The 23,412-nt window shown below is 31.7% G+C and overlaps 1 protein-coding gene and 1 pseudogene across 2 annotated transcripts in view; one reads left to right on the top strand and one right to left on the bottom strand.

The window, feature by feature from the left end:
• Positions 1 to 23,412, top strand: part of NCAM2 (neural cell adhesion molecule 2) — a 532,785-nt gene that overhangs the window by 340,935 nt on the left and 168,438 nt on the right. For both annotated transcript variants that reach the window (XM_047721657.1, XM_047721668.1), the window contains exons 7-8: positions 9,965 to 10,125; positions 12,264 to 12,409. In XM_047721657.1, coding sequence (XP_047577613.1) covers positions 9,965 to 10,125; positions 12,264 to 12,409 — 307 coding nt within the window. The remainder of the gene's footprint in view (positions 1 to 9,964; positions 10,126 to 12,263; positions 12,410 to 23,412) is intronic.
• LOC125089827 (uncharacterized) lies at positions 14,410 to 14,509 on the bottom strand (annotated as a pseudogene).

Raw genomic sequence — 23,412 nt, 5'->3', positions numbered from 1 at the left:
CTTAGTTATTAATTCTGGTTACCACTCAGGCATAACTACAGATATTTACAGAATCTCTTCTATGCTTCATGAACCAAATAGCTTAAGAATAATCACAAGAAAACAATTAGTAGAAATATATTCGTATTGACAAAAATTAGCCATAGTGAGGATTATGTTTTTTAAAAAACTTTTTCAAGAAGAATAATTACAACCCAATTCCCTTTTTTTCTATTAATTCTTGAGCACTTACTGATATTCTGCTCCTTTCAAACTCTTATCCATTTAATACAGCAGGTAGCAATAAACAAGATATTTCTTCAAATAAGGTAAATAGATGTTCTTTGCAAACATTAATTCCTTTGTGACATACTGTTGGTATTTTCCAAAGGATTACACATCAAACATGAACATATTCACCCCAGATAATGATCATGTATCTCTGAGACTTCTGGTTTCTGGTGTGTATCCTTAAGAGTCAATATTACATCTAATTACAGCACAGAAAAGCTCTTGGATCATTCATTACAATGAACAAATATTGTTCTAGAATCTCATTCTCATCATTTTATCTTTCCAGGGAGACTTCCTTCTGTTTAGATTTCTGTCTTAAAGTTCAACATTTGTTCAAAATTCTCATATTTAAGTGGACACATAATTATCATACAGGCTAGAATAAGTCAAATTCATAGGCTAATATAGTAAGTCATTTAAATCTGTATTTTTTATCTTTACATTTTCATATAGCATTTGTTTCATCCCTTTAATGGTACAAATAATTGTTCCATTCTCTAGATATTTAATGTATAAAAGCAGAATGGGAGTATGTGGTAATGACATAGAAAAAATTAAAATTAGTTTTTATTTTGATATTTATATATGTCATATTTATATATGTGTATATATAATGTGTAATTATAATGCTTATTATTTCTTCTTAAATATTTGGAAAATTTTCCAGTGAAACAGCCTATGCTAAGACTTGTGTTGTGTAAAGGTTTAGCTACAAATTCGAGTGCTTTCATAGATCTAGGTTTATCCCAGTAATATCTTTGTCTTTAGTGGTCTCTGGTGATATCTATCTTCCCAGCAATTTGTCCATTTCATTTCAGTTGTTTTTACTAGCATATAGTCATTTACAGTATTTTCTTACTATACTTATAATTTGTGCATTATCTATATTGATCCTTCCTCTCTCATTCTGATAACCCAGTCACTGGTTATTTGTTCTGCTCTCTTTTCATCCCGATCAGTCTAGAAAAATGTTTATGAAAAGAACAATCTTTTCAATGATCAGCTTTTGTTTCACTTATTTTCTTCTTGTTTTCCTATTTTCTAATTCATTGATTTCTGCTCTTATTTTTATTTTTGTCTTCCTTTTTTTACTTTTTGTTTAATATTCTCTTCTATTTTTAGTGGCTCAAAGTGGATACATACATCATTGATTTCAATCATTTATACTTTTCTAATGTAAGCATTCATTTTTCCCTTTAACAATGCTTTAATTGCACTGTACTAATTTTAATATGTCACAGTTCCATTTTTGTCCAGTTCAAATATATTTTTAAAAGATTTTATTTAAAAAAAATAAATAAAAGATTTTATTTATTAGAGAAAGAGAGCGTGCATGAATGCACGTTGGGGAGGAGCAGAGGGAGAGGGAGAAACAGGCTCCCTGTTGAGTGCAGAGCCTGATGCAGGGTTTGGTTCCAAGACCCTGAGATCATGATCAGAGCTAAAGGCTCTGACTGAGCCGCCCAGGCACCCCTTATTCAAGTATTTAATTTTTTTTCTTGTAAGGTTCTCTTGTTTGTTTCAAGTTTTATTTACATTACAGTTAGTTAACATATGGTGTAATATTACTTTTAGGTATAGAATTTTAGAGATTCATCACTCATATATGAGAGCCCTTGCTCATGACAGCAAGATACCTCCTTAATATCCATCACCCATTTAACCGATTTCCCTTCACTGCCCCTCTAGCAACCTTCAGTTTATTCCCTGTAATTAAGAGTCTCTTTTGTGGATTGCCTCTCTCTCTCCTTTATTCCCCTGTGTTCATCTGCTTTGTGTTTTAAATTCTATGAGTGAAATCATATGGTATTTGTTTTTCTCTGACTTATCTCGCTTAGCATCGCATACTCTAATTCCATCCACATCATTGCAAAATACAAAATTTCATTTTGATGGCTGAGTAATATTCCATTGTACTATTTCTTTATCCAATTACTCTATCCTTTCATCAGTCTATGGACATCTGGGTTCTTTCTATAATTTGGCTATTGTTGATTTTGCTGCTATAAATGTCAGGATATAATTGTTCCTCCATATCAATTCTTGTAACATTATTTTTGACATTGGTTATTTAGAATGTTGATGATTTTTTCTCAAATATTTGGGTATATTTCATATGTATTTCTGCTACTAATTTAAAACTAAATTCCTTAATTGTTAGAAAACATACTTTGTATGATATCAATTTACTTAAATTTATTAGGTCTCACTTTATAATATTTTCAAATGTTCTGTTTGCACTTGACAAAATACATGTATGTGTATATGTGTATATATCTATACAGAGATAGATAAATAGATAGATATTCCACTATCATATGGAGTAGTCTCTAAATATCGAATAGGTCAGCTAAGTGATTAGTATTATTCACATCTTCTATATCCTTACTGATTTTACAACTATTATCTCTTTCTGTTCTCAGTTCTCTCTGTTTTATTCCATGTCTTTAGAAGCTCTGTTAAGAGTTTAAACATTTATCAATGTCAGTATTATAAAAATTATAAAAGAAGTTGTTTAGGAATAAAATGATACCAGATAGAATTTTGAGTCCTTTTTTCTGTTTTCAAATTTTATGTCTTTAAGTTTATTAAAATATATTGCTATATTTTCAAATTATTGATTTTTTTCTTTAGCAATGTTAAACTGCTCTTAAATTTACCAGAGTATATTTCATCATCCTATTTTTTATCTCTATAAGTTTGATGAAGGACTTTATTTTTGAGGTATTATTAGTTTCAGGTATACATCATAATAATTTTATTTTCTGATACATTACAATGTGATAACAACTATAAGTCTAATTACCATCTGTCACCATACAATGATTTCCCTTCACCCATTTCACCCATCCACTGCCTTCCCCTTCGACACCCACCAGTCCATTGTCAGTATCCATGAGATTGTTGTGTTTGTTCAGTCTTTTTGTTGTTTAGGTTTTACATGCAAGTAAAATCATACAGTATTCATCTGTTACTGTCTATTTATGTCATTTAGCATAATACTTTTAGGGTCCATTTGTGTTGTTAGAAATGGCAAGATTTCCTTTTTTTTCTATGGGATTTTTTCAGTTTTCTTTTTGTAGTTGATTTCTATTTTCATATCATTGTGATAAGAAAAGATGCTTACTATGATTTCAGTCTTCTTAAATTTATTGAGACTTGTTTTTAGCCAAATGCCACTTATCATGGAGAATATTCCATGCACACTTGAGAAGAATGTATTCTGCTGATTTTCGATGGAGTGCTCTGTATATATATATATATATAATATATATATAATAATTATATATATATATATATATATAATAATTATATATATATTATATATATATATTATGTCCATCTGGTCTAATGTGTTGTGTAAGGCCAATGTTTTCTTATTGATTTTCTGTCTGGATGATAGATCTATTGGTGTAAATGAAGTATTAAATTCCTCTACTACTATTGTGTTGTTGTCAATTTCTGCCTTTAGGTCTGTTAATACTTGCTATATATATTTAGGTGCTCCTATTTTGGGTGCATAATTATATATAAATGTTGTATCTTCTTTTTTGAATGACCCTTTTATCATTACATAATGCCCTTCCTTGTCTTTATATTGTGTTTGTTTTGTTTTAAAGTGATCATTTTGTCTGATATAAGTATAGCTATGCTAGCTTTGTTTTCATTTTCATTTGCATGGAATAGCTTTTTCTATCCCTTCACTTTAAATCTCTCTGTGCTGTAAGATCTGAATTGGGTCTCTTATAGGGAACATATCAATAGGTCTTGTTTTACCCACTCACCCATTATACATCTTTTGATTGAAGAATTTAGCCCATATGCATTTAAAGTAATTATTGATAGGTACGTACATAGTGCCATTTTGTTAATAGTTTTCTGGATGGTTTGTAGCTCCTCTTTCTTCCTTTCTTCTCTTGCTCTTTTCCCTTGTGGTTTCATACCTTTTTTTAGTGTTATGTTAAGATTCTTTTCCCGGGGCACCTGGGTGGCTCAGTTGGTTAAGCAACTACCTTCAGCTCAGGTCATGATCCTGGAGTCCCAGGATCGAGTCCCGCATCGGGCTCCCTGCTCCACGGGGAGTCTGCTTCTCCCTATGACCTTCTCCCCTCTCATGCTCTCTCTCACTTGTCTCTCAAATAAATAAGTAAAAATCTAAAAAAAAAAAAAAAGATTCTTTTCCCATTATCTTTTGTGCATCTACTATACAGGTCTTTGCTTTGAGAAGCACACATATAACAGATTGTCTGTATAGCAGTTTATTTTAACTTGTGAGCACTGTAAGTTTTGAATACATATTAGAGACTCTAGATTTTTTCTCCCCTACCACATGTTTTATGTTTCTGATGTCATATGTCTTTTTATTTTGTGTATACCTTAACAAATTATTGTAGTTTTAGTTTGTTTTACTACCTTTGTCTTTTAAACTTCATTTTAAAATTTTAAGTGGTTAATCTGCTCCTTAATATATTTATTTGCCTTTTCCTGTCAGGTGTTTACTTTCATATGTTTTCTTATTATTAGCTAGTACATTTTCTTTTTAGCTTGAGGAAGTACCTTTAACATTTCTTGCAAGGCTGGTGTAGTGGTGTGAAATCCTTTAGCTTTTGCTTATCTAGAAAACTCTGTCATTTATACTGAAGGATAGCCTTGCTGGGTAGAATACTATTGGTTGGAAGTTTTCCTTTTAGCGCTTTGAATGCACCATGCCATTCCCTTGTGGCTTACAGAGTTTACGCTGAAAAATCAGCTGATAGTCTAATGGGATTTCTTTATATGTACCCAGTTATTCTCTTGCTGCTTTTAATATTTTCTCTTTTTCTTTAACTTTCACATTTGAATTATAATGTGTTATGCTGTGTAGCTCTTTGGGTTCATCTTTTTTGGAACTATCTGTGCTTCCTGGAACTGGATGTCTATTTCCTTCCCTAGGTTGGTTAAGTTGTCAGCTATTGTTTCTTCAAATAAGTTTTTTGTCCCTTTCTCTTTCTCTTCTCCTTCTGGGACCCTATAATGTGAATGTTATTCCACTTGATGTTGTTCCAAAGGTCCCATAAGCTATCTTCACTTTGTAAAATTCTTTTTGTTACTATTGTTGTTGTTGTTCCTTTTGAGTGAGTTCCACTGTCCTGTCTTCCAGGTTGCTGATCTGTTTTGCTTCATCCAAACTGTGGTTGAAATTCTTTAGTGTATTTTTTTTTTTTCAGGTCAGTTTTTGTATTCTTCACCTGCATGACTTCTGTTTGATACTTTCTTATATTTTCTGTCTATTTGATGTTCTTACCGGGTTCATCCATTCTTTTTCCAATTCAGTAAGCATCTTTATGACCACTATTTTGAACTCTTTGTTAGGTAAATTACTTATCTCCATTTCAACAAGGATTTTTTTTTCTTTTCTGGATTTTATGTTGTTCTTTTTTTGGGGCATATATTCTTGTTTTCTCATTTTGTTTTTCTTTATATTTCTGTTTCTGTGTATGAGGTGCAATAGCTATCTTTCCCATTCTAGAAGGAGTGGCCTTGTGTAGGTGATGAAACTTTTCATTCAACCTTGCCCTAATTCTTGGATGTCTCTTGAACTTTGTGTTTACCTACACAGTCTGATTTATTCTTAACTGGTGAGAGTACAAGTGTGGAATGAACAGCTTGGCATAGTGGGGTGCAGGAAGATATAGCATGTGGGCAGGGTGAGCCTGCTGGCTTCAGAGAGGCTATGGGGGAACCCAGAAGGACCCCAAGATAGGAGGGAGCTCACTGGCAATAGTAGGGCCTCCAGAGCTTGTGGAAAGGGCAAATCAGGCAGCTGCATCAGGGCTATAGGATTACAGCTACCACAGGGCTATGTGGGGCAAGCCCTACAATACTAGCAAGGTTGAATGAGAATGCACAAATGGTGCCACCAGCATCTTTTCCCCTGTAAAATGTTCTACCAGATGCCTGTGTCTCCAGCACATGCTAACGAATGTCCACTGCATATAGAACTATGCTTTCCAAACTACCTTTTTTGTTTTGTTTTGAGATTCCTGGGGTAAGTCTGTAAGACCTTTAAAAGCAGCCTTTTCATTTCTCACAGCGTTTTGGATCTCTAACATATAATCCCTTTTGCTTTTCAGAATCAGATATTTTGGGTGTTCATCTCTCCAGTGTCAACCCCAAGGGTTGGGGTGCCTGATATGGGGTATAAGCCCCTCACTCCTCAGGGAGAAACTCCAAATTTGTGATGTTCCTCCAAATTGTGATTTGCCATGTTGACAGTAGGAATTTTGGCAAGATTATATTTCTGCTTCTCTTACCTGTCTCAATCCTTTATCCTTTGTTGTGGAGAAACTCTTAAGCTAGTTTTCCTGTATTTTTCAAGGGGAATTGATCCTTGCATAGCTGAAGATTTGGTGTGTCCATGGGAGGAGTTGAGTTCAGGATCTTCTTACACCACCATCTTGAACTTCCCCTCCATTTACTCAATATTTATTATACATTCTATGATAGAGGACTTTCTCTTTCCTCTTACAAGCTTATAGCTCATTTTTACTTTCTTGAATATATAGAATATATTCTAATAGTTATTTTAACAATCTTTTCTCCATTTCTATCATCTGTGTCATTTCTGGATCTTTCTAATTTATTGAATTTTCTCCTTGTTATGTGTCATATTTTCCTACTTATATACTAGCCTGGTAATTTTTAATTGAGTGCCAGGTATTAATGATTTTATGTTTTGGAGTACTGGATAGTCTTGTACTCTCTTACTCTATTTTTAGATGTAGGAGGTAACTTGGGATGTGTTCGATCATTGATTGCTTTTAGATTCTTTTAGTGGATCCAGAGCAAGCTTCATCCTGGGGTCAGCTTGGTTCCATTATTGAAGCAATATTCTTCTAAGGAGGTGACTTAATGTCCTGCATTTTAGGTCTTTTTACCCTGAATGACTGAGAAGCAAATTATTCCTGGTTCTGGGATTGCTGTGTTTTATCTTTTCCAGTGATTCTTTGCCTATGCTGGGAAAGCCTTTTTGGCATGCAGTCACAAATCAGTAGTTAAAGATTGGTTGGAGATACACTGCATATCTCTCTACCCTCTTTCTTGTGCAGCTGTCTTTTCTTATATTCTCTGGTTCACAAATTCTAGCTACTTTAACCTCCTCCAACTAAGAACTCTACCTGGCTGTGCTTGGGTTCTCCCCTTACAAACTACAGACTTGAAACTCTCCTCGCATAGTAAGCTATGGTCGTCTTAAGAGGTCACTATTATAAGCTACTTTTTGATTAGTGTTTAAAAACTGTTAATTAATCAGTGCCTATTGTTTGCTCTTTACAATGGGAGGGTATATATGGTCCCTGTTACTCCATTATGCTTAAAAGTGGAACTATCCTCTCTTCTTTATTATCTCCACTAATTCCCTGATTCTAATCCTTATTTTCTCATGCCTAGAAAAGGGGTACTTAGAGAAGTGGTTTACATTTTAAAGTATAAGCTTACAGAATTCCATCAGAATTCTTTGGGAATCTTTTTCAGACATGGGATTCCTCAGAAGTAGAGTGTGAATAATAGCAAGTGTATTCTATATCACAAGTTTATTAGGAGAGTGGTGTTAAAGAGCTATTACTTTGGTTACATCTCTTGCTGATATCTTTAAATTGAGCTTTTGAAGGAACGATAGTCCTTACACACAGATTTCCTCTAAATCTCTTCAAGATCTCCCCATTCACTTCAGAGCCCAAATCATAATTTTTTTTTTTCCCCATGAAAATTTCTGGAGTATTTTACCCATCATCTTTTTCCTTCTGTCCTACTATAGTATATCCCTCCTTGTCCCTACCTAACACAAAAAAGTTATGATAAATTCATTAATGGGATCTATCTTATCTTCAGTTACTGCTCTAATGCCAATCATGTTACAAATTCTTCATGATAGGTAGCCAGGTCTCACTCATTTCCTATACTTCAAATATTTGGCATGATATTCCAAATGAGGTAGGAAAATAACTCTTTTTGTCAGAAAGAACATTAGAATTTAGTTAATCTGCTGCTTATATTACTATGTAAATCTAATTTTCTTCATCTATGATTTCAGGAGTGGGAAAATCATATTTACAATTTTAGTTCTCTAATATGTGAATGAGGGTAAGGACAATGGACATATGAGCTAATTGTGAGTTTTAAGCCAAGTTGAATATATAAGGAAAGTGTCTTATAGGCCATAAGTTGCTTAAACTTCTAGAGTATTATTATTATTGTTATTGTTGTTGTCCTACAAATTATTACTTTCTAATGATTAGAGTAAGAAATATATTGTATCACTAATTGCTGTGAAAATTCTACTTATACATTATATTCTTGACAAAGTTGTTGAAACATTATTTTTGGTTGTTATAAAATTTAGATTAATAAAAATATGAAAAGAATATTAAAAAAATACAGAGAAATACTATATAGGTAGTATTAATATTTTACAGACTACTTTTGCACCCCACTCTCATGCAATTTTTGTACATTTCATGATATCTTTAGAGATGTCAATAGAAATGGGAAAAATGGATGTCAATGAGCCATAGAAGGATAAGTATTATATTAGGATATGTGCCAATGCTTTCTGGAAAGTGAAACCAGAATTCACTGGAAAGATCATTTAGGGTATTGAAGAAATGTTCTTTCTCATTCTAGGAAATATTTGTTATAATTCTTTCAAAGATTTTTTTCTTTTTTTTTTTAAATTTAAACTTGTGTGGACAAATAGATATCCCATCCCCTAAGGACAGATCCTAAACGTTTTACAGTAGTGGGCCTTACAATCAATTCAGTCCTTCAAAATACCATTATAAGAAATAGAAGGAAAACTAAAGGAGAAAGAAAAAGAGAAGGAGGGAAAGGAAATGTAAATAAACTAGAATGGAAGGGCATAGACAGTATAAGAAGGTTTCACATATATTAAGGAGAATTGTAGAAATTACTTAAAATTTAAGTATGTTTAAGACATTTCTTACTGTAAGTTATAGAAAAAGTTTGAAAGACTTTTTTAAATAAATAACAAAAACTGGAACTGGAGGAGAGTGAAGACTATTTCAACTCAGAAAGAACTTGGAAAATATTGAAAAGTATTTATGTTTAAGAGGAAACATATCTAAGAATGAATAATGAATTAAATCATCATATTCAGGATAATTTCTCTAACTGCATTTGCCCATAATTGTTTCATCTTACCCTCTTATTGGTAGTGCTTATTTGCAATATAAATTGGTAACATATTGAAATTGTGTTTATTTTGAAACTTCTTTAGAGGATGTTTCCATAGAAAGTCTCTTAAATGTATCCTAGGTACCTAGTAAATAAATATGTGTTGATTCACTGACACAAAAAGTGTATATGAAATTAAAATCGGCAGCACAATTTTTTTTTTTTTTGCTAATAAAGTAAAAATTGAACCAATGTGCTTATTTTGCCTAAGATCAGTGTTAAGATTTCAACATAGCTCAAATATTATTCTTGATTCTAAGTTTAAGTAATTTCCAATTATGATTTCAATATCTAGTAACTTGAGTTTTACTGGATTACTAAAAGTATACTTGTGATTAGAATATAGCTTTGTCTATCCAAATCCATGTAATGATTGACAACTACCGATCAAAAAATTGAATACAATGTCCTGAGTTATGAAGTCAGATTTATGAAGATCAACCTCTGTTTTCTTCTTTAGGAATGGCAAGTTCATTGAAGAAAATGAAAAGTACATACTGAAGGGAAGCAATACAGAACTCACTGTCAGGAACATAATTAATAGTGATGGGGGTCCTTATATCTGTAGGGCCACAAATAAAGCAGGAGAAGATGAAAAGCAGGCATTTCTCCAGGTCTTTGGTAAGTATTATAGCATAGTGGTTAAAATTATGATGTCTAGAGGGAAGTCTGAGTCAAATTCTACTCTGTCACTTATATGTCATTAACTTTCTAAAATTAAATCTGTTTTCTCATTTGAAACATATTTTAGCATTGCAGCTACCAGATAATTTGAGGAATTACATGAAATATACATGTATATTCTTATAAAATATTGGATGACTGATAACAGAAGATGGAAGAAAATTCCTTTAAATTACACATAACTGGGATCTGTTATAACTTATAGATCATTTATATATATATATGTATATATATATATAGGTTGGTCTTCATAAATCTTTATGTGACACATGTTGAGATTAGTTTTACTTTTAATATACTTCAGAACAACACATCTGTAAGCTAAAATTAGGAAATATTGACCTGTAACCATAAGAAATTACTTTTCTTCATTCTATTAAAAGGGTATTTAATATGAATATCTTTCATATTTACCAAAAGCTGTATTGTTTTCTTTGGGGAACTTACAGAAAGTGGATAAGCAGTAAGGTGTGTTTTTTTTTTTTTTTATTGATTTAGCTTCCATTATGTTTGTAAGAAGAAAACCAGTTTTACTTGTGTATTTGGAATATGTCATTGTCTTTAAAAAGCACAACACAAAATTATATGCATTTATAGCATTTAATATGTTTTCTCCATTTTTCAAAACACTGTTATCAAAATTCTTTCACAACAAAAAGAGGAAGTGGGAAGAAAAGAAGGAAAATTCTGTGAGAGTAAGAAGGACCATAGTTCATGTAGAGGAAAGAGTAAATAAAATTGTTAGAAATCATAAAAACTTGTTAACTTATTCTAGCAGTATCTGCCACTTAACAAGATTGTTCTCTTTAGAACCTACACTAAATAAATATGACTCAGTATAAAAAATTTATTAATTACTAATAATAGTTTCTGAGATAATCCCAAAGAGTAGATATTCTCAATTTACATCAGAGAGCCATTATGAAATACTAATCATTTTTTTATTAAGATGGCAGTGAGTGAGAACAAAGAGATAAAAAAAAGATTTTAATATTTTCATCTTTTCATCATGATATGCTACATCACTGTTGTAATCACTTTTTAATAGTAACACTAAACAAATTTGCATTGTGCTTGAAACAAAATCAAATATATATAGTATAAATCCAACTAAATCCATTAAAGTCAATGCAATAAACACTGAATTGTTAAAAATTATACATTCCATATTTCCAATATTTGAAAACTAAGTTTCCAAGATGAAAAGCAATTTATTTATACCCCATGATCAGTTGCATTTAAAGATTAAATAAAGTGTTACTTTTCTGAAATACCATGTGCTGGCTTTCAGCCCTTTAAAGTTCTACCATGTAAAAATTTAAGAAATGCAGATAATACAAATTTTATAATTGTAAAGATCTGTGGTATCATGCAAATTTGTGGATGGACATATTTTTAATATAATGATAATTTAAATTAGCAGACATAATGTTTTTTCTCATTACTGAAGTCATAATTATAATGAAATGATTAGTTACAATGCCTAAAATTTTGTTAAAATAAACTGAAGTAAAAAATAAGTCAATTGGAATAATGTAAGAATTAACATATATATACTTACTTCATAAATATTTTAAATATTGTGCATGATTTTACTTACTACATATTCAATATACAATCATCATTTTCCTTCTCGGGAGGAATTATTTTTAAAGCTTAAGAGATAGTCACTAAATAAGCAGATGTTACGCATGAACACATACACACTCATAAACATAAAGCCACCATGTGGCTTTAAAAGAGGAAATTTTAATTTTGTAGATTTAAGAGAGGGAAAAATAAAGGTCTTTTGAAATTACAAAGTTTCAAAAGGAATTATAATTTGTATGTTGGCTTTTAAGCCACTTCAAATTTTTTTTTATGATAATTGATGAGAATTATTTTCTAAAGCTTTTCCCCCTGTACTTTGTGAGTCTCTTGGCACTCCTTTAATGCAAAGTGTGCTGCTGTAACTGTTAAAATCTTAGTAATTCTATACTGTACTAATGTGAACTTAAGTGCCCACTGTGGCTTTTAAGTCTGAATAGTGATATTTTCCTCCCATACAGATTGAGTAATGTATATATTCTTTACAGTACAGCCTCACATAATACAGCTTAAAAATGAGACTACGTATGAGAATGGTCAAGTCACACTTATATGTGAAGCAGAAGGGGAGCCTATACCAGAAATCACTTGGAAAAGAGCAGTAGATGGCATCACATTTTCTGAAGGAGATAAGGTAAAAGGATCTCAATATATAGTGATTTTCAATACCATTGTATTTTCAGAGTTTTGCACATTACTAAATTTCACATTGGACTTCAGTTTACCAAGTAACTTGTAGGAATGTAAGAAATGGTTGAATTTTTCAAAAGGTAATGCTACCACACTCAGCCCGAAAATTAGTGGAGAAAAAAAGTGAAAGTGTAATATTTAAAGAGGTTTTTCATTATGTCACAAACTTTTAGGTTGTTGATATTCTTAAGTATTCTTACAGGGACTTTTGGCATACATGAAATTTATAAGTTATTGCAATTTTAGCTCCCCACCCCATGCTGTGAAAATGAGTCATCCCAGACCAAATTCTGCTGTCATCATTAACTCTTTACTCTTTAGAATTGTCTTGTGCGGTGCAAAGTTAGGTGTCACCTTCACGAGGTGGGGATCCTGGTGATGAGAGCTGAAATGATGGGGGGACTACTGACTGATGATCAGTAGACATCTTTATTTCTTACAATCACTTCTTTTATACCTTCCACAAGATCAGATGACAAACAAGATACAGATTTATGTGCAGGGTGTAGGCTACATGTGAGATGTGATTTACGTGCAGGCAATCAAGTGAGACGAATGAACAACAGGGATTATCTCTTAGCTTTAAATGACAAGAGCAAGTTAGGGATTCTCCCCACTTATCAGATCTATCTCAAGGAGGACTTGAAAACATTCCAGGGATCCTCCCATGTTTATTCTGGGCCCAGGAAGACTCTTGCTCTCCATCTCCTGGAGTTTTCTCACAGGGTTTGACACGATTCCAGTCACACTGGCGAGTATCTGGGTTGTGTTTCAACAGTTAGGTTTGCTTTCATGTAATTTAGAATCTAATAAAGAGAAATAAACACAAACAGAACAAAATACAGTACTTTGGTAATTGTCAGTCGCATGTAAATGGGCGACCTGTCACCAGAATACATTTACATTACTAACTAATTAATAATAGATTTTCATTATTGCTCTTTTTAATAATTATTCACACAAAACTCCAAAGTATGGACAAAGTGAAACAGAAAGGAAAAGATAGTGAATTAGTGATAAAATGAATTGACATTTCACATGTGTAAAAGAGGGTAAGATTAAGCTTACCAATATCTTTTCTTAATATTAATATTAAGAAATATTTCTTATATTGATATTAATATAAAGGAGAGAAACTCCTTTAAGCTTTTCATTAATTTAAATCAAGTTCTGCAAAAGACAGTGATTTCTACAATATAAGTACCTTTGATGTACTAATAAGGATAGCAGAAAAATTTGAAACCAATTTATCTGAAAGACAGTTTCTATCCCTCCAACTCATCATGTAGTTTTGAACAACATGCTAACTCCATAAAATGACAAAACAGCCATCTCCCTAGCTATTTACTATTTATTCTTTGTAAGAATTGTATTCACATATATATGTATATATGTATGTATCATATACATATATATAAGATATACATGATATGTATTCCTATATATATCTATATATCATACTTTGCTTCATTTCCTCCTCATGATGGCATTTTTAAGAGAGTATATCTTTTTTGGTAATAGTTATAATATTTTGATATACTTATTTTATATATACAAATTAAAAATCAAATTTATAAAATATCTTCTGGCAACCCAGAGAAACCATACAGACTTTGCTTTAACATTTTCTTAACAGAAAATCCTAGATATTAAGGCACAATTGTCAAATCTGAAAGGAGTTATATTTCCATAAAATTATTTTAAATTATAAAAAAAATAGATATAAAAGACTGTAGGTAATTGTTTTCCTGCCAATTTAGTACATTTCTTTAGATCTCTCAAGAATAATGATTTTCATGTCTACAAGCTCTTATTAATTATACCTTCATATTCCTAACTCATGCTTTCCTTATATTCTTGACTACTGTAAAATTCCTAAAAGTTCTTGTCTTTTTTTTTTCTTTTTCACTAGTAGCTGTTGATCAATTTGATGTGAAGTTATTTCAAAGTATGGGACAGGAATTTGCATGTCAACCCTATGCAGGGGTCTTACTTATCTTCTCTGTATCATTCCAATTTTAGTATATGTTCTGCCAAAGTGAGCAAGCCAGCACCTGAAAATTCTCATCTTAAGATAGTGTTTACTCTTCATTTAATGGATGTTTCCTTATGTGTATACCAAAAATGAGAGATGCATTATATCCAGTTATTTTATCATGAAAAGTTATCAAGTAACCAGAAGGCTGTGACATTTTTTTCTATACTGTAAACCCCAGGCCACCCAAAACTATATTCAGAAATTTCTTCTATAGTAGTTATGAAGAATAATCAACTAGTTTTTTTGAAAAGAATCATCTCTATTAAAATACTCTTTTTATTTTTTATTTGGTTTATTTCCTACAAAACAATTATAGAAAACCATATATGCTTTTGTTTTTCCAAATGTAACTTCTATCCAGTGGGTAAAGAAATGAAGGTCATTCACTTTCTATCATGACATTTCTCCTAAATTATTTTGATTCATATCTTATTTTCTGCATAGTAAGCCTCATTTCTCATTACTAGTTTCTTCAACAACCAAAATTCAAAAACTGAATGGTTGACCTGAGCTTTGAAGTAAGACATACCTGGTTTGAATCTCAGCTTTGCCATTTGGCAGTATTATCTGAACTCTTATTAATATGAGTTTCTTCATCTTTAAAATGTGGATAATAACATTTACTTCCCTTAAAGGTAGAATAAATCTGGGAAGTAGTCCTAACCCTTTACATTTTGTAAATATTCAATAAACTTTATTTTATCTTTGTTATATTATTTGTCATATTACATAATTTTTAAGGCATAGTTTATCTTGTTTGTTATTCTGAATAAATTCTAGTTGTTAATAGACTCCATAAAGTCTGGTACCTGAGGTTTGATTAAACACTATCACGGAGTATAGTCAGATCATATCTCTCTTGTCATGGAAAGCATGAGATTGTATTTTCCACAATAATCACTTGGAGAGCCTGTTAAAATGCACCTTCTAGAATCCCACTCCCTGATGTTGATTTAGTATGTCTGATACAGGACCTAGAAGTACATATTTAATAAACTCATAAGGTTGGTATCATATGGATTGACTTCAGGCCATACTCTGGAAAATAATTCTCTAAGTCACATGAAATTTAACAGCTAATCCTGTCAACAGAAAAGTGTTCTTAACAGATTACTTGGCACCTGATAGAGGCTTGGGAAATATGGAGCAAAACAAATCAAAACTTCCCATCATGTATACACTATCAATGTTTTGATGAAACTGCTCATTCTGTAGGCCATAGTGAAACAGCATCAGTGTAATGTGCTCATACTAAAAACTTAATCCCCAAATATGGCAGTGCACTTAGCACATATGTTCATCAGTGTAGATTTTCAAAGGATGGGGTCTCAATTAATAATATCCCCTTTCCTTACCTAAATTCTCAATCACTAGATAAGACAAAAAAAAAAAATCGAGATAAAATGTCATGTGACTTAAACCAGCAGGTAAGTGAATGTTCTTATGCCGAACCAGAGAATTAGATAGACTTACCCAGCACAGTCCTGAGTAGCATTAGACCTTGTAGCCCCCCACTGTGGGAGAGTAGATATCACTGTCAAGGTTACCATCATGGCTGAAAGCAAGGGAGAACCTCTGGTCTCTACAGGAAGGTCCTTTCTGAAAATAAAAGAAGAAAGCAGCTAAGAAGAACATATTCAGTATGATCAGTATGATACCCTCATAGTTACCCATCAAACATCTGCCTGGTTCTTATGGGGAAGAGTAATTAAGGAGTTGGAAAGTCCAGAACTGGTATGTTCACGAGCTCCCTTCCCATGGAATAAATGTTAGGAATCCATGAGAAGTGTTTACTGCCCAAAAGAGCCTTATGTTAATAACATCTTAATAAGCACTGTATATACATTTTCACAACTTAACTTCTGATATTCTTACTGCATGCTAAATGGCCCCAAAACAAAGTGGAACAAAACAGCCATTTTCTTTTGTTCATGATTCTGTGGATCAGGAATTTGTAGAGGCTCAGCAAAGGGGACATCACAAGGCACTTCAAATGTGATCACATGTGTATGTCTTCTGTATCCATAGTTTTGTAGAACAATTGAACTATGTATATTAGTATACCATAAAATATCTTTGCATAATATGGCATCCTTCAGAAATCACAACAAAAAGTGGGGTCCTTAAATACATTTAAACTCATGACTGTTTCATCTAACCCACTATAATGCATCTTATCTATATTTAAAATAGTGTATGAAATTTTAACAACTTCAGAAAATTTCAGAAATATGTATAATATGTAAGAAAACGAGTATTCACTTGCTTCAAAAATACTTTCTTAGTATCCATTGTTATTTCAAAATAACATTTTGTTCATCATTTTATTGTTAAAGAAATTTCACATTTTTCACTTTTAGTTACCCATTTATTTATTTATTTATTTTTAATTTTTTTTTTTTAAAGATTTTATTTATTTGACAGACAGAGATCACAAGTAGGCAGAGAGGCAGGCAGAGAGAGAGGAGGAAACAGGCTCCCTGCTGAGCAGAGAGCCCGATGCGGGACTCGATCCCAGGACCCTGAGATCATGACCTGAGCCGAAGGCAGAGGCTTAACCCACTGAGCCACCCAGGCGCCCCTAGTTACCCATTTATTGAAAATTTCTAGACACTTTACCGCAATTTAAGTATTATTTATGATTCTCTCTAAAAATATTGATTTACCAGGGTTATCCAGAAATTCATTACACTTACCGATTAATATTAGCACTTTATTTTAGAGTCATCTTAAAATACAATTGTTTATAAAAATCAGAAATCCCTAGCTTCTTCATTAAATGGATACTATACATATAATCTTAATAATATTTAAATGTTATGTAATAAAGTTTAGGACAAAACCAAAGCTACTGTTTTAGAATATAAAACAGCCATGAATTGAAAGTTATAAATTGTTTTTTTAATTAACAAAATAAGCAATCTAATTTTTCATACTAAAATCTTTATTTAAAAAAAAAACCCTACTTCTTTCACAGAGTTGATCTACCAATTATGTAAGATTAAGTTTCTGCAGTGTTTGACAGAGTGCCTGGCATTAATATCTGTCATCTATTTTGAACCAGTTTCTTTAGGTCATTCCTTCTTATCATTCTTATTAATGAATGTTAGTATATGTAAGATTATAGGTATTGGAAGTCATGCAAAACGTCACACAAGTCAACATTTAATCCTAATTCTGTCACTTTGTCCTTTTGACACTGTGGTGTATCACTCACTATATTACTTCTTATATCTGACCTCAGTTTTTGCATGTCTAAATCAGGATAATAAGATATCCCTGAAAAAAGTTTCTGAAGATGAAAGTCCATATAACAATATCCTAGACACAAATCAAACATTTTAAAAGTGTTATTTTCTCTTGTCTTTGGATATATCCAGTCTTCAGATATTTTATGCATGAAAAAATGATCATATTGATTCCCTGTTGATGACTGCTGTCACAAAGGGAACCAGATAAATAAATTCTTTGAGCATAGTCATATGTTCTGTATGAATAACACAAGAACATGTAACAGTTGTTACAGATTGTGCTTCCATGACATAACTGTATGTAGAATTTACTATAAAAATCACCTCTAGCAATATCATTTCCAGATCTTGTAACTATGTATCACATTACGTGAGGAAGCTGACAGTGTCCAGCATCTGCATTTGAGTATTCATCTCACTCACTGTATGTTTGCTGTCAATTTCCATCCCTGCAGGGAAGCGTAGATAAGGGCTCAAACTTTCTATCTTGGGTGAGGATAGACTCTAATGCTAAAGAAAGGCTGGTCCTTCTTCTTATGAGACACGAAATATCACAGATTTCTTTCCACTCTGTCTTCTCCCCTACCCCCAAATTTTCCTCTCTAGGAAGTGATTCATTTTTTGCCTTCTTTTGGGCCCATGTAGACCTCCCACATTACATAGTGATACATATTGATTCTAAATAGACTCTTTCACATTGTAAGAAAGGCTAAACAGGTCATTAAAATGCGAGGGAAAAAAAATGCCACGCTCCACAAAGCAAAGTTACTTCACAGTGCCTTGTCCATAAATTTTCCAAACTAGGATTTCATAGTCATCTGATAAACCTGGTGTCTTTTAAACATGTTTAAAGAAATATTGTTACTTGTTATTTTAAGAGTAAGTGGAAGTAAAAAGATCTACGGGGAGTGATTTTTACTTCTAGAATTCTTACAAAATGGTAAATATAACAGCATGCAAACCTGCCTATATGAATAAAATGTTTTATATAATAATTACAAAGTGCTTATAATTTTGTCTGGGAGATGACATCTCACATGTGCCACTTATCTACTCTTTTAAGATACAGAATCTATAATTATTTTACTCCTGTTGTACTTGTCCTGCATAGTAAATTATAGGCCTTTCTCTACTGGAAATTAATCCCACCCTACATTGAATAAGAAGTATTTAAAATGTGTAGCAATAAGTTATAACTGTCTTAAAGCAGAATTTCTCAAGCTTCAGTCATTTGACAGCTTCCTCACTTTTTCCTTTTTTAAATTTAAATTCAATTAGCCAACATACAGTACATCATTAGTTTCAGATGTAGTGTTCACTGATTCATCAGTTGTATATAATACCCAGTGCTCATCACATCACATGCCCTCCTTAACGCCCATCACCCAGTTACTCATCCTCCCACCCACCTCCCCTCCAGCAACCCTCAGTTTGTTTCCCAGAATCAAGAGTCTCTCATGGTTTGTTTCCCTCTCTGATTTCTTCTCATTAAGTTTTCCCTTCCTACTCCTCTGATCCTTTGTTTTGTTTCTTAAATTCCAGATGTGAGTGAAACCATATGATAATTGTCCTTCTTTGATTGACATCCTCTCTTTTGTAGTCATGTGTTTCCTGTTATATAGTTTTTTAAAATGAATTAGTTTTCAGTTTATTCTAATCCTGCCCCAAAATACCAGTAGAATCAATATATTAGTTATACTTTTAAATATCATTAAATAAATATAAAACTATAAAATAATTGTTTTCCAAAGTCATATTAAAGCTAGCATGCAAATTATTCTTTTACATATCTTACTCTATGGGTAATTATTCTTTTACATATTCATTTACAAATTATTCTTTTACATATTTTACTCTGTGGATAGCTCTTATAGCTGTAAATTAGTAAATAATTTCAATTAGTAAATAATTGAAAGAGCTATGTACAGCTATAGCATGTACACAGATCATACTTTTAAAATAACTGCTTTTCAAACATACTTTGAATTTTCATGCTACAAAATTTAGTTATGAAATTTTGGGCACTGTAGCACATTCAAACATATTTCGATTAGGACAGAAAGCCATTCTCTGTCCTCCTATTGATGGGACCAGGCACTTCCTTCCAGTAAATAAATGTGTTTCATTATTAATGAAAGGCTAAAGAGATTACAGATCATAGTAACAGAAACTCATTTAGTTTCAGTCCTTAATACCAAATGGTCCTTTCCAAATGATGCCAATAAACTCAATACATTAAGCAGAGTGGTTAACCTCAAAAACAATTTCTTCCTATTTTTGCTGAAGTGAAACATCACATTCTAGTCATGGTCTGAGTTTAAACCAGTTCAAAACTTTGTGATTAAAATAATAGGATTTTCTGTCCTTTTACATTCATTTTGAAAACTGTGTCTGTGTCCAAGAGAGCAACCTGATTCTACATTAATTTTCGTATTTTAAGTCCATATTGCTTTGTTACTTCACAATGATTTATTTAAAATGAAATTTAAGATTAAAAAATCACTAAGCATGAATAGTTTAACATTTAGCTTTGCACATACATGTACTGAAGACATAGTTGTACTGAAATGTTTCTTTCTATTTTAATAGCGCAGAAATGGTGAACAATTTTCTCCATGTATTTAGGCACTGTGATCCGGGCGATACTTAAAATGCTCTTGCAGACTAAAATACCAGGTCAAAGGGATTTCTGGCAATAATAAAGATAGGCAGTTCTGTCGCACAACTACTTGAACAAAACATGATGTTTTAAATTTTATAACAATTTAAATATCTCAGCATATATTTATTATTACATAAATGTATTCATTATTAGATTATTGTTTTATGCTTTAGGATATTATTCCTTATTGTCCATGTACAGCTTTGGACCTAAGGAAATTTCCCATTTTAAAAAATGATTTATTTAAATCCCTTTAATAAAAGGCAGAAGGTAATGGTGTGAATGTTTCACATCACATGAAAATCACATGAAATTTTCAGTGTTGAAAATTCTTAGATCTTTTATATTTAAAATGTGAAGATTACATTAACCTTTTCTTGTGTTTTTCTTTTTTTTAACTCTAAGGCAAATATGACTTCTTGAAAAGATAAATTTCATAAAATGTAAGCAGTAAAATAATCTTTAAAGTGATAAGATTTTATATGACTAATGTTTTCTTTATCACTTACCCAAATTCATTTAACAACTATCAACAAATACTACCAAGAGCTGTTATGTTTGCATGAACCATGTTAGGCACAAAGAATGCAGCTCTGAAAAAAAAAAAAAAAAAAACAAACTTTTCTGCGTTATGGTGCATACAACTTAGGCAAGATGGAATCAAAGCATACTTAAAATCAGTAGTCTTTTCCTTATGAATATGGAATTATGAATTATGCAATTTTTACATCCAAAATACCAATTTTGAGTATGTAAGTGAACTTTTACAAGACTACAGATATAGCTTTGGTATATTTTTCCGTGCTATCACAGACCCAGTTTAACTTGTCCTTCTGACTGGTCTGTGTATTCATGCAGGTTGGAAAGTAGGTCTGCTCTCACCAGAATATCTCCACTCAGGTTGCTCCAGGCTGATAAAAATTGCTTGACTCTGATTTTAAAACAAAAGCAAAAAGAAAAATAATGGTAAAATTGGCAGCACCTTTGTATTACAATGAAAAAATAAGATTTTCAATTTCCTTTTTCTCTTTAAATAGAAATTAACAAAATGAAATCAACAAATCCACAATTATGGATTTAAAAAGGAGAGACTGTGGAGTTTCAAGTACCAGCAATTTATTATAAACACTCTAGTGAAATGAAAAACTAAAATATGATGACATATTTATGGCATCATCTTTAAGTATTAAGGACAGTATATAAGTATCTTTTATATATCTTTTAAGTAGCTGTACTTCCGGGCAAATTTTTTACAGCTGATTTTTACTGCTTTTATGATTAATTTTATTTATACCTTTTACCAAACCTAGAAGATGAATTTTGGTATGCAGTCATGGGCAATTTTTAGTGTCTGATTCTAAGACCAAAAAACAAACAAACAAACAAACAAACAAACAAATACAAAAACACAGGAACAGAGAGGTCAAGGTGAAAAGTACAATGTAAAAAAAAATAGGCCTATAAAATCAATAAAATGTTTTAGTAAATAATTTAAAGAGCAGTGATGATACATTTGTTCAAGTATTTTAAAGACATCCATACATACAGTTGAACTAGCCATTTGCTTAATGTGGGTAATCATATGACAAATGAGGGGAACTTATAAAAAGGCATAGACTTTCCATGAGTCAGGGATTACAGATAATGAAATTATTAAATTTCAAATAAGAGAATGCCCAGTCTGTTGAATTTCTCTAGCGTAATTTGCAAAATCATCAGTGTCCAAAAGGAAATCCCTTCATTTGATGTAATACTGCATCAGAGGTTCTCAAAGAGCTAACCATAGAGTAAGATATGTAAAAGAATAATTTGCAAAAAAAAAAAAAAAAAAAAAAAAAAGAATAATTCGCATAACCCGTGGGTTCCTAACCATGTTAGCTTTGGTATTCCCAGTTCATATAAAATGCAGTCTAATGAATTAGTGTTACATAGTTGTTATAACATTGATTCTTTATTGCAATTCTGACATTTGCCATTTACCTGCTCTCTCATATCAGGTGAATTGCCATATTTTTCAAAGGTACAGCTCCATTGTTTATATAGTGAGTCCCCATCAAACTCTACCATTTCCTTATTCTATAAATCTCTTTATCAATTCAGTAGGTAATCACACATTTTAATATACAGTTTTTATTCCAATGCTAAGTCCTTCTTAAAATTATTTACAATAAATAAATAAAATTATTTATTTATTAATTTTCAGTGCATGACTTTTTAATGGCTTAGTATAGTGAGGCAGTGTATTTGTAATCTTCTTCTATAAAGCTTTTCCATATAACTCAGTTATAAGGAAAGTTAAGACTACTTTGGTAATATCTTTACATTGGGAAGAAAAAGTCAATTTTTGATTGTAGAGAAGAATGCCAAAGAACATACTCCTGGCACCTGTAGATTTTAATGCCTGTATTTTTTTTCCCCTTTGTAGAGATAATGGGCTTTTCTGAGGGATTTTGTATTTGAATGACATTTTTAAGATTCTCCTAATGCATTTTTTCATACTAGTGCTCTGAGAGCAATATTATAGGTCCCTGCTGGGCAATAGGTAAAATGGATACTTCTCTTCCCTATCTGATGTAGGTGGTAGAATATAATTAGGCAGGTTGGAAATCTTCCTGGATGCTACTGAGCTTGCTGAGAGGTGGGTTTTCAATCATTTACAGCTTCCTGAAATTTCTTCTCCAGCCCACAGCTTGAATAACAATTATCAAAGAAGTCAAGTCATAAGTTCAACATATCCTTTTAAAAAACTACTTTTGAGAAAATTCTGTGAAATATTTTAAAAATAAATATGTCGTTCTTTAAAAAAACATTATTTATTAATGAACTAATATTTTTAAATGTCTTATAAGAATTTACACTTGAAGGAAACTGTCATCAGGTTTGTAAGATGATATAATAGTAGTTCACAATTTTACAGGAATTTTTTTGTGGAAAAGTGTTATTTATACACTGAAAGTGATTTTACCATGGCTTTGTAGCAGAAAGTATTTTTCTTG

Source organism: Lutra lutra, chromosome 1 (assembly GCF_902655055.1).
Source record: "Lutra lutra chromosome 1, mLutLut1.2, whole genome shotgun sequence".
NCBI lineage: Eukaryota > Metazoa > Chordata > Mammalia > Carnivora > Mustelidae > Lutra > Lutra lutra.
This window is presented reverse-complemented; position numbering and strand designations above follow the sequence as displayed.